The sequence below is a fragment of the Filicampus tigris genome, chromosome 6 (assembly GCF_054856515.1).
Source record: "Filicampus tigris isolate MCC_2025a chromosome 6, RoL_Ftig_1.0, whole genome shotgun sequence".
NCBI classification, from domain to species: domain Eukaryota; kingdom Metazoa; phylum Chordata; class Actinopteri; order Syngnathiformes; family Syngnathidae; genus Filicampus; species Filicampus tigris.
In genome coordinates this window covers 20,790,200-20,803,468 of record NC_141222.1, presented here as the reverse complement: position 1 = coordinate 20,803,468, position 13,269 = coordinate 20,790,200, and the positions used below count along the sequence as shown (strand labels likewise).

The 13,269-nt window shown below is 40.4% G+C and overlaps 1 protein-coding gene across 3 annotated transcripts in view; it reads right to left on the bottom strand.

Moving 5' to 3' along the window:
• Positions 1 to 13,269, bottom strand: part of sdk1b (sidekick cell adhesion molecule 1b) — a 325,525-nt gene that overhangs the window by 27,068 nt on the left and 285,188 nt on the right. For all 3 annotated transcript variants that reach the window (XM_086033471.1, XM_086033472.1, XM_086033473.1), the window contains 2 exons: positions 12,524 to 12,622; positions 5,333 to 5,527 (listed from right to left, as the gene is read on the bottom strand). In XM_086033471.1, coding sequence (XP_085889597.1) covers positions 5,333 to 5,527; positions 12,524 to 12,622 — 294 coding nt within the window. The remainder of the gene's footprint in view (positions 1 to 5,332; positions 5,528 to 12,523; positions 12,623 to 13,269) is intronic.

The window sequence follows — 13,269 nt, the reverse complement described above, 5'->3', positions numbered from 1 at the left end:
CGGAAATGAAAAATTAATCAGAATGCCGCGTTTCAACTAGTGGGCCTGCTGGGAACATATTCTTGAAAAAAATATGTTTGGGTTGATTTCCGCTTTAATATTGATAACATTACGAGACAGAAATGATATATTGCGTTCTCATTTTGAAACACGGCACTATTAATATGGTACATCGCAACGACGGCATTGCGTTATATGGTATAATCCGTGTCAGTATCAATAAAACGCAAGTTGATATCAATTCAATACATTGCAATAATGATCATTTGTTGTGACATTTCCGTATTTTTCTTGGCTTCTCGATGTTAAATGGATTTATTATCATTTTAATTCAAGAGTATGCAGGAGGTGGGTACGGATAATGATGTGAAATTCGGCGTACGCTTTCCTGGGACTACTCATTGCAGTTTTTTATGAGTGTGACAGCGGTTTAACACATCTCGAACTAGGGGGATGATACCCACACCTTGTTTCCTTGTAAGGATGAACTATGCTGAGTGATAGCTTCAACTGCAGGCTGTATCAAATAAGTCATTCACCGAGCACGACACCGCATTCATCCGCTTATAAACTGTCGACGGATTGGTTGTAGCTTTCTAAATTCTGCCATGATTCATACTCCCGGGAAGTAGAAGGCGTGCAAATACATTTTCATCACTTGTGCATCACGGTGACGTTCAGGTGTAAACTGATGAAATGAAACAAGACAAAACAGCTGGTGCCTCAAAGATGAGGACGTGAAATAGCATTAGTCTGTGTCTCTACTATTCAATTAGAAACCTGCCATTTGAACGTTAGCATCAGTAGTAGCTAGTACCTTGGATGACTTAGATGTGTGTGGATGCATTTAAAAAAACAAAAACCACACAGCTTAAGGGAGCGTGGCTGTCTAATTTCAGGGCTATGGGGATATTGATTAGGTGTGGTAATAAAAGTGTTATTGATTCACTCCGAGGTATAATTAATGTGCACATGCATGCATAGAGGGAAGCACGGTGGCACGCGCAGGCTTGCTATTCTCCATTCATCCTTATCGCAAGTAATTAAGACAAATTGGATTGCTTTCCTCCTTCCCTATTATCCTCTTTTCTCATCAGTCCCTTTCAAACGATTTGACAACAGTAGAACCTCTTAAAGGGGAAGTCAACCCAAACATTTTTTTCTTTCAAGAGCAAGTTCTATGCAGGCCCACTAGTTGAAACAAGGCAATATGATTAATATGAAATATGAATTAAGCATCAAAATCCACCTGTTTTAGCCATCTCAGGGGGCGGCCATTTTGTCACTTCTGTCGACTGAAAATGACATCACAGTTGCTCAGGGCTCAGATAACGACCAATCACGGCTCACCTGTTTTCTGAACCTGAGCTATGATTGGTCGTTATCTTGGCCGTTTCAGTGTTGCCAAGCGACATGTTTCACAACACGCGCAGACGCGTCACATCTATGGATTTCACGACCGGCATAGATCACATAAAAACAAATGCTTTAAAATTGAACTCAACATCGCCACAGCGCAGTTGTTGTGAGAGGCACTTTGAGACAAACTCCAAGCCGCAAACACGAGTCAGCAGCCGCGCTGTCACTCGACTGTCACTCAGTTAATGTTTGATTATTTCCCCTTTCCACCAACTCCATCGCTTGAAACTTGAATTTGTGCTTGTGGTGTTCTCCCAAATGTTCCACGGTGAAAACCATCAGAGCTACCTAAAACCGTTTTTAAATACTACGCCCACCACTTTTAGTCTGTTAGAGTGAACAAGCACACAATTTCAGAGCCAATTTGCAAATTTCGTGAATCAGACCGTATGATTCTCGAGTCACTATACGTCATCACTTTTTAAGGTAGAGCGTTGTTTTTTTTGGTTAACTTCTTTTTAAACTGGTACAAATGTAAAACCAAATACATTTTTAAAAATCGCCGTCACATTACACTTTCGTCATAAAAGTTGACTGTTATTTACTGTTATTAGGTGTGCCTTTGAATTAACAGAGATTGACCTCCTTTTACGTATGCACGACAGTTTAGCGTGTGAAATCTTACTTAAAGCATTGCCTGTACAGATAAGAAAGGCTTTTTTATCAAAGACTCATTTTATTTATCTTCATTCCTTTGGGGAAAAAAACTGTGTAAATAGATAAGTAGGTTCGACAGGTTTGTGTTTCTCCTTAGCAATTCCATTGTCTGTCTGCCTCTTCATCTACACCAGTGATAAGATCATGTTCTGATTATAGCCTCGTATTTGTGAGAACAAGGGCTGCCCTTTTATTAGCATTAACTGGACTGTTTACCGGGCCAGATAAAGGACACGAAAGCATTGGATGCGGTCGATGACGAGAGCAATAAAGCAGACTGTCGGAAGGGATCCGAACACCATTGGCATACAACTCGGGTACTTGCTTGCTATTAAAATGCTTGTTGCCAATTGTTTTTTAACCTCTCCGCTACAAACATTAACACCTCTGGTAGAAAGGGAGTCATATTTTATGGCAGGAATCTCGACACACACACACACACCGGCAATCAAAGAGCCAATTTCGTTTTCGGGGGATTAATTTGGACTGTTTGCCATCATCTGAAAGAATTCTCAACGAGGCTGTTCTAAATGGGCCGGAATGCCAGTGAAGTGGAACAGCCGAGCTATGAACGGTGGACCTGAGAAAAGCAGATAGTGATGCTGTGCGCGTGTGCGCACGTATGACATCTGAGCCAATTTAAGTGCACGAGAGAGGCCGGCAGGGCTGGATATGTGACATTATCACTTGTCGGTCGCATGTTCATATAATGAACATAATTGACTTTAATGTTGTTCCACAAAGCTATCAAGTTGCTAATATCATTTCTAATCAAATGACATTGAATCTACGAGAAAAGTAGTCATTAAAAATGTTTGGCCTATGCTGACATTTACAGGACTATTTCAAACAAGATTTTAACATAAGATAATTGAGTATGCAGCTAGCTGATTAAAGCTCAAGCGCGAAGTAATTTCATTCAGAAAGTTCCAAGTGAAGTCGAAGTAAAGTAATTAAACATCACACAAAAACAAAGCATGAAAAATATAATTTGGATTACGTGTATACGACAAAGGAATCTTTTTCCGAAGTGAGTTCCTGGCGAGCGACGACCCGCGAAGTTTACTTTACACTTGGTTCTAACAATTAGCATTTAGCTAAACTGGGAGGCAGGCATGCTAATCACTTGTTCAACGTGCTGCTTCCATTTTTTTTTTTTTTTATTGAAGCCTGAAATTACAACGCAGAACGTTGACTTCTCAAAAAGCTGGGCACAAAACACACACACACAAGCTATCTTTGTACTTATCATTAAACAACAGCACACGCTTATTATTTTACGGAAAACGGTAAAATGTATTAAATGTCGCTCTAAGCTTTGAATGGGGAGAAAGTAGCCAGGTCTGGTCAACAACTATAAAAAATACAAACTGAAAGCCACTGGTCCAAATTGAAATCTTTATTGCATAGTCGAGTTTATTAAATTTGTGAGATCAACAATGATGATGGGATGTAATTTGTGTTGCTCTGCCATTTTGGACTCGATAAAGGTAAAGAGATGGGACCGCCAGAAGAAAATTAAAATGAATGTCATTTAACACAGTCACAATGGCTTTAAATAACGGCACAAACGTTGCTATGATGCGTTAAGGGGCAATTACCTCAGTCCGGGTTGGAAATAGTCAGGTGCCTTGAAAACAGGATGTCGTTGCCAGTGTGGCCAATTTAAGCTAATAGCGCAGCCGGGTGTCTGACGCATTTGCCTAACCTGATGTGTGTAGTGGCTGATGTTCATGCTGGTTGGTATTTTTTAAATATGAACTAGAGCAGCTTTTAAAGAGGTTGTCGTGACGTGTATGCTTGCCCTGTGCCACGCGCTGTATGTGTCTCAATGAATATTATTCAATTTTATTTTAGGATATCATTTTAATTGCGCACGGGTGCCATTGCCGACAAGCGCATTTCTTTGCGATGAATTTAACATGAGATGAGATGTTGTGCCGTAAACACACATCATCGAGGAATAGCATTTTGCAGGTGAATGCATGATTTCACTCTGACATTTCAATTATTATGTACTTTTTTCATATATGTATAGGGTTTGAAACCAAGAAATAACATATTTGGAAGCTGAGATGGTGACAATATTTCTATTAGGCTGCCGTTTTAAAGCTTCAATACGCATCTTTTCTCTTTCCCAGGGATATAGTTTTATTATATGCCACAAAAAGACCTTATCAAGGTCTAGCAAGCGTTTGAATATTCTGACACTGCATTCAAATAGATTCATAAAGCGAGAATCTTCATGGGCAACACAATGGATGAGCAGTTAGCATGTCTACCTCATAATTCATAGGTTTCAGGGTTCGAATCTCGGCTCTGGCCTCCGTGTGAAATCTGGGCCTGTTTAATTGAACACAAAGCTAATAAACGGGCCATGACATTTTATTGTATGAACGGCAACTGGTGGCTACACAGGTTTACTTTACCTTCTGCCATGTAATGGAAGAACATTTTATTCTTCTGCCTGGTACTGTAGGTCATGCGCATAGATAGATGAGCAGCAATATATATGTATATACTTCAGTAACCTTCAGCTGGAAACGGCAACAAATTGATCGCTAATTTTACTACCAAACTATTGCTCGTTGTGAGGTGAGTTGAGTCACTGCCACCATACTTGCTCGTATCACGCACAGTTGTAATAGTTTGGGATTTTTATTTTATAGTATACTATTATTTACGCTTTTGTTTTGTTTCGACTTCTGTTTGTTGTTTTTCAAACGTGGTTAGTTTTAATTACGTTTTTGGAGCAGGTTTGTTAGTTTCTATTATTTTTGTTTTCTCAAAAATGCTTTGTTTGTTTGTTTTTTTAGTTTTAGGATGAGTTTTTTTTAATATACTGTATGCTGAATATTTGTTGAGTGCACAATAAAAACAAGGTCACAATAAGTATTGTGTAACAAAGTAAAGTCAACTACAATTCCCGAATAACTCTTCCTTCCTTCTTCTGTCCAGCCGAACAGTAATATCAGAATAACTACAGTACATTTAAAAGAAACCCCGAAAGCATTTCGGTATATTCATAGTTAGTTTTAGTTTGTTTTATAAATGTAAAATATTGTTTCACTTAACGTCCATCTTTTTGAAAGCGCTCTCATTTTTATTTTATTTCATAAATAAAAATGTTTTTTCCAACTTTAGTTTTAGTCATTTCTTTACTTTAGGTGAACTATACTAACTTTGGTATCACACCAACTTTATCTTACATTTATTCTTCTTTCCTTGTGTCAAGTTACAGTGTTGTCAAGTTTACCTCTTCGCTCGGTGGTGACCACCAGGGCGACGTGTTCCTGGCCCCAGCCCGCGGCTGTGCGGGCCACCAGCCGGAACACGTAGGACTGCTCCGGGCTGAGTCCGGTGACGGTGAACTGGCGTCCGTTGGAACCGACTTCCACCGTGGTCCACTGCTGACTGTCCCTGTGCTCCAGGCGGTAGGCGATCTGATAGCCTAAAGAGAAAAAAAAAAAAGGAAGGAGATAAAGGCAAAACGTGTTTACGTCTGTCGTCAATGTTATGTGCGTTCTTCGGAAATACTATCTACAGCGGTAAAAGTGGAGAAAATAATCGTGGTGAAGAGAAACAAGGCCAGACCACTCACACTCTGACATTCTCATATACACGTACAACCTCTCATTCTTACCCTTGGCTGGGAATCACTGTGTACATGTTCTCCCTGTCTCATGTGCAGCAGGCCATGTAATAACACTAACTCCTCTCAACGCATAGATTTCACACACATACACACACACACGTCCATTTTCCCACAAGCCACTCACAAAATCATGTCACAGGAACAATACACTGTCACGCTAAATAGTCAAATGAATCAAATGGCTGCAACTTGTATTTGGGATGTGTACGGGGGGTTCTTGGTTTACCTTGGATCTAACATATGTGCTTTCCAAGGGTTGGGTAGAATAGGCAAAAGTGTGTACTCGAGTTAAAATGAATGTTACTTTCGAATAATATGACTCAAGTAAGACTAGTCCTGCAAATAATTACTTAAAGCCGAAGTCAACCCAAAGATATTTTTTTCAAGAATATGTTACCAGCAGGCCCACTAGTTGAAACACGGCATTCTGATTAATAGTGCGTTTGTGGAATATAAGTTAAGCAGCAAAAGGCACTCGTTTTTAGCCATCTAGGGGTCGGCCATTTTGTCTTCTGTCCACTGAAAATGACATCACAACTGCTCACAATGACCAATAATGACTGACCTGTTTTCTGAATCTGAGCTGTGATTGGTCGTTGTGAGCAGTTGTGGCACGATTATCACGCCTGAATCGCAAGCGTGAATCAGCGTATTGTACGCGTAGTAGAGAGACGAAGCAAGCGTAAAAAACTCTTGTGCGTGCTTGTGGGCGGGTTTGTACACGTGAAACACGTATTTGAACACACAAAACATGCTTTTTGTACACGCGAGACACTTCTGTGCGTGGTAATTCACATTATATACACGCGAAACACATTTTTGTACGCGGTATTTGACATTACGCTAACGTAATTGTGGCATCGATCAAATGCCGTAAGAAATCAATGAAAAAAGTGTATATTTTGAATCTGTATTTATTCATCTGCACCCACTCCTGCTCTTTTTACTCATCCACACCTCTTTTGAAATGTTTTTATCTTTTCTTTAAAAAAAAAAAAAGCCTCAAACTGCATATTGTAGCAATACCCAGGCACATGCATTTCAATCTTTTTGAATATGTCTCGCAAAAAAGGCAAGCTAAAAGCCAAAGAAAAAGTAATATAATCCTTTGATGCTCACTGCATTTGAGGCCTGATTCCGAACTGTCTGCTTCAGGATCCTAAATGTAATCATATAATGAAATAATATTTTAAACCATACATTTTTTGGGGATGAGAAAAACAGTTCTCAACGAGAAATATAAACAAACAATGGTGATGATTTAAAAAAAAAAAAAAAAAATGGAGCGAATGCTTGATTCTCGTGAGAACATGCTCAGCGCCGGATACGATTGGTTTACGGTAAAACTGTTGTGACGATAATCTCCTGACAGGCGTCTAATCTGCTCGCCTTTTGTGATAATCTTATCAGATAGTCCGATTGTTTGCTCAATGTAAGTGGCGGCCGATGCAGATTAGCGGATAACGGCAAATCCGGCAGCATTAAAACAATCGCTTTCGAAGCTCTGTTTTTTTTTTTTTTTTTTTTTACGGGATATCTCCAGGACATCCCCGCCAAAGAGATCCACGCAGATAAATCTCCATTACAAAAGGGGACTCTCGTCATTTTCGTAAAAAGCCCCTCTCGTTTTTTTTTTTTTCTCCTGCCGTGGGAAAGATGCAGTGCATAAATATTTAACGCAGCCCACTGGCTTTTGGCAAAATGTGTGTCTATGGCGACGCTAGCGGCTCAGCGTGCTTGGCTGCGCTTGTATAGCTCATGAAATACTCATAAGAGCTGCAAGTTAACAAGCTTGGCAAGGGTATTTTTAACGTCTTTTAACGTACTGCTTCAAAGAACATACAGATGTCTTGTAGCGGACACGTTGAAATTTTGTCACCGCTCATATCGAATGAGCTGTATTCACGCAGTCTCCCCCCCAAAAAACTTTGACCCACTGTGTCAAATAAAACAAGAGTCCGACGAGTTCCGGTATGATCCATTATAACTATTTAATTGCTTAAAAAAATCTTTACAATTTAATGGTAAAGGAATGAAATAGGTCCTCTCATGACTGGCTGTTACTGTATTGTTGAATTAAATTAGTGATGCATTAATTTATTTTACATGCTTCAGTTTATCAGTGAAATATAGAGACCTGCAAAAATACACACCTTACACATGGTAAATATACTATGGACATGGGCTAAAAATGATAGATTTCTCGACATAAATGTAATATTTCAAATCATGAAAAAAAAAGTGCAGCTATTCCTGATATGTGCATGATACAAGGCAATTCTGCAGGATGGATAGTCAGTCAACTGCCAGCAGGAATATATTTGATTTACACGCATGAAAGAGAAAAAAAAACAACATCTTTTTTTAAATCCGATTTGGAGGGATGAGTATAGCATGAATCGAAGAACAAAATCCATAGACTTTGGAACAAATCTATTTAAAATTGAAAAATATACAACGCACTATTACACTATTGGTCATGTTGGAACTCGATGGTCTGTGAACTACATTCACATGTGCAGTCTGAGTTTTTGTAATGTGTTTCTTTTAATGAGAAAAATAGCACTCTATACACTATAGAGTAATATACTTAGGAAAACAAAAAAAACACTGTAATAACCAAGTACATAGAATGAAACCGTTTTTGTGACATTTAATTCTGATGTGCGTAGATGGCCACCTGGGGGCAGTATAAGCCAAACACGTGGATATACTGTATTGGAGACTCAGCTCCTCTCTTGGCTTCTCAGTATGGCCGTAATTTCAACAATTTTTCACAGAGGATCAAGAATATATGCCTGTCAGTATTATCTGTCCGCGGTGGGATAGGCTGCTGCCGACCGGCCACCCTAATAAGGACGCGCTATAAAAACTGAATGGATGAATATTAACGTCTTTTACGACTGACCGGTGTGACTGTATTGAGTAGTGTATAGCACCGGGATGCAGACACGGAGTTAAAGGACACATGGTAGCTATTATTCATAAAAGGCACCTTGCACCCAATTAGAGTGTAGACTTTATGTGGACTTTGCCTCTACGTCTCTGTTTGTAAATGCGCACATGCACAGTACGCGCACCGCGGGTCCGAGCAAGGACACAGCAGGATTACGGGGGCTTGTGTGCGATTCTGTCGGCGAGTGGCATCATTCTAAATGTCTCCCTGCTTATATTAAGCTCGCGCATCATTCACACTGTCCTGCTCAACTCACTGCCCCGCTGAGAGGACAAGTGTCACTCCACCCTCGACGCCGGTGCATGCAACATATATACAAACACACATTCACGCACACACACACACCTCATCCGCCTACTTCAACGTGGCGCGCGTGAACTTCTGAAACCTGGTCACTAATCTGATGTTTCGGATTCATTCTGCAGGCTTTGTGTGACATGCATTTGTATTTAGATTTTTCAGCAAGGAACATACAGTACATAGGCGTGCCGCGTTACATTGTATGGAAGCAAATGAAGTACAGCTCAGCCTCTGGCTGCAGTCAATACGTTTTTGACAATATGTTCAAAAAGGCATAACGTGAAAATGAATATCAATACAGTATCACATAAAAATGAGTGCACTGCGAGGGCAACTTTCACTTGCATTTAAACAGCCTCTCCTGGGCTCTTGAATAACAATTAAAAAAACAAAACAAATGTCATTATTAGTGTATTATTTTTTGGGGACCCTATTCGCAGTTATACATTGAAAAATTCAAAGTACTGCTATGGCGCCATCTTACGGCATCTTGTGACAAGGAATTATAGTATGTTGAAATGAGTTGAGGCGCTTCATTTAGACAAAAGTAGTGCTTTTGCGTGACCTTATGGTATCTTGGTGGCAAGTAAATGTGTTGGAGTTAAGGAGCTCCATTCAGATAAAGGCAGTGCTTGGCTGCCACCTTGCACCAATTGTAATAAACCTTTTAAGAATTTTTATTTTTGAGAAGGTTTCAATTATGTCAAGCAATCAGTGTTCAGTTTTTCCTTTTTTTTTTTTTTTTACTAAATCAAAACCAAAACCAAACCGTGGCCTTAAAATTAAGGTAAATTCCCAACCAAGATTTGGTGTACTATTACACATACACTATTGTACATAATCGCAAGTACCGGTAGTGCACAAGACGAATCACTCATCGAGTATTTGAGGCATGCAGTGGACACTGCGCTCCAAATTACAATGCAAATGATGTTTTTCTCAGATTTTTAAAAATAGTGTATGCAAATGGCACTCAGCATAATTTTCAAGCCATCAACTGTTAGAGAATAACTAGAATGTTTTGAGAAAAACTCCCAAAGAAAACAGTATTTTTTTTTTTCCCCCCCAAAAAAATTAAAACACACTTTTTGTTAAAATGGACAGTTCCAATGATTATGCGCAGCAGTGTTTCAAGGCATTTTTTTTTTTTTACCTTGTAAACAACTGACAACAGTCATTTGTTGGATTTGCGGCATTGGACCTTTTATATGCCGGCAGCTTCGCAAGTTGATCCATTCAACTTGGGAGTTTTTGCAGATTCTTTGCATGAATTGATTTGCAGGATATTCAAATAGCCTCTCGAAGCTGCCGTTTGGACGTGAACTGCCTCCCACCACATAGATCTTTGCTTGAGGATGCTCCAAAGGTTGTGAACGGGGGTTGAGGTCAGGTCAGGATGTGGGCCACAACATGACTTTCTCCCCTTTTATGCTGCCAATGATGCGGAGCTATTCCTTGCAGCACGGGATTGTTCGCTGAAGGGTGCGGTGCAAACCTCGATGGTCAAGATGGATGGAATAACATATGGCTGGTGGCTGGCCACCATGTCCCAACAAGGCTGAGGCAGCGGAGTCATGTTTTCACTCGGAATCACGGGGAGAGAGCTGGCTGACCCTTTTCGGGTCCTTGCCGGTGTAAACAGAACCTCTGAGTTGCGGACTAATTCCTTCCACGGTACAAAACGAAGAACGGAACTTTGCAAAACGTCATCTTTATGCAAGACGATGCACCGTCTTATGCCGCAAGCAATTCCTCTGCATCACGGAGTGCAATGGGCATAAAAGGAGAGAAACTTGTGTGTGGCCTCCCATCCTCCCCTGACGATCACCCCTGCTGAGAACCTTTGAAGTATCCTTAAGCAAAAGTTTCTATGAGGGGAGGAAGCAGTAGCAAAAGATCGATGAGTTTGGGAGGCAGTTCCCATCCAAACGGCAGCTCTGGGAGGCTATTCTGACATCCTGAAAAGAGATTCAAGCAGAAGCTGTCCGAAGACTCACAAGTTCAATGGATGCAGGAATTAAGAAGCTGCTATCAAATAAGAGGACCGATGTTAAAATGAAACTTTGACCTGCTAAGAAATTTTTGATCGAAATAACTTTTGATTTCAGCAAATACAACCTCCCAATGCTGCACATCGAAAAAAAAAACGTTTTTTTTTTAAACAACCTGTAAAGTCTCTTGAAACAGTGCTGTGCATAATCATTTGGAGCAGTGCAAATGAACAAAAAACACATTTTTATTTTTAGGAAAAGAATACTGTTATCATTGGGAGCTTTGATTAAAAATATTCAAATTATTCTCTAGCAGTGGATGACTTGAAAATTATGATGAACAATTTGAGAAAAAAAAAAGAATTTGCATTATAATTTGTATTAGATGACTACCAATTCAGATTGAGCTTTTTCCCCGTGATGAAAGTCAGTAGATGGCATCAAGTTTCTGATGTATTTTAGATATAATACAAGGTCAAATCCTGAACTAAAAAAAAAAAAGAAAAAAAAGAAAAAAAGCGGACTTGATAGTCTACTGAACGAGCTGGGGTTGATTTATTCTACATTCCTTTTCACGTTACAATTCATAAAGTGATGACTTGGGAGTCATCAGCTTTCCCCAAAACACATGAAGATTTTCCAATGTAAATATTGAACATGCTTAATATTTAAGATGTCAGCCCCGAATCCGTTTTCGGACACCATTATCGGGACAAATTCACTTCTAGCACACCTCTGACCACAGGATCACTTTACAGTCTAATTTTGTATAACGTAAAGTAATCTGTCCTTTTATTGGCATACGCACGCCCTTCGAAGTGCTCTCACTCTCTCTTAGTGCTTGCTGTCACACTCCGAACCACCTCCAAGTCGTGCTACACCCTATTACGTGCTGTCAGGTTGAGTTGCTTGCACCACGTTTCACGATTGTTTCACGATTGACTTTCTCATCCTTACTGTGACTGCCATGGCAAATATCTTGACAATTTAAACAACGTAATCCATGTTTGCCCGTTGCATCCCCCCGGGTTGTCTCGAGACCGTTTGTCCATGCAGGACGGCCTTAAATGGGGCTGTAGTGCAAATGTAGCTTTCGTGTGTTACTGGCCACTCACTCATGTGAGGTAAATGTGTAAACTCAACAATGCAATTCTGGTGAGTTACATACACGAGCCTACTTTATATTGCATTTTATTTCGGCTGTGATGTTTCATAAGGAATTATTTGTTGGAGTTTTAAGAAGAAAAAAAAAATACACCAGTTACAGTGTGTTGTAGTTCCTTTGTAGTAGTTTTCCGATTTGGGTGGTCGGTATTATACACGGTTATATCACTATTGGCACAGCGGAGCAAAAAGTTCTCCTGGCTAATTACTTTGCTTTGAAATATCACCTTTTGTTTGTCTTTGTGTTGCGTGTTCACTTTGTAAATGGTTTTGTCAATGGGGATTTGTCCTTCAGCTCTACTAAAACTAAACTACCGAATGATAATGCTAAGCCCCGTCCTTCCCCGCGTGTGCGTGTGCGTGTGCGTGTGTGTTTAATACCTAATATGATCCCGTTGGGGTTTGCGGGAGGCTCCCACACCACCCTGGCTAATGACAGGCGGACCTCTGGGAACACCACCCTGACGGGGGGCCCTGGGACTAAAGGGGAGAGAAAAAATAGAAATAGGAGTTGATAATATAAAAAAAAGAGCTGCAGAGCATCTCAACATCAAGCACTTCACATTAAAGGTGTGACTACATATGAGGCAGCGAGGATGCTTTTGCCCTTAGCACACACCCGCACGCACACAAACCGTATAGGGTGTCTTATACATTTTTGAAAGAACGTGCCTTGAAAGATGCAAAAAATAGAAAATGTAATTTTCTCTTAACCTCACTGCGTCTGCCTTTGAACCTGATGCAAGTACATGTTCCACACCATCAAATACATTTGATTGTGACTCACACACCCATGTGCCCCTTAGGAGAGATGCACGTGCACCCCCCCCCCCCCCCCCCCCACACACACACACACACGAGTGCGCAACGCAGGTTCATTATACTTTGACAAATTGACTTGTTCACGTTCCACCCTGAAATGAGAAAAACTTTTCAAATGTGACAGTGCTTGGCGATGTGTGTGTGTGTGTGTGTTTGTTTTATTATTTAAAAAGGGCAGTAGAGGTTGCAGCCGTGGTTACTACCCCAGATCGCTGCCTCTTCCAACATCGGCGCGCACAAACATGCACGCCCGGATGCTTCCTTCGACACTTACAGATGAAGTGAAGCACCCTCGTGACACTACG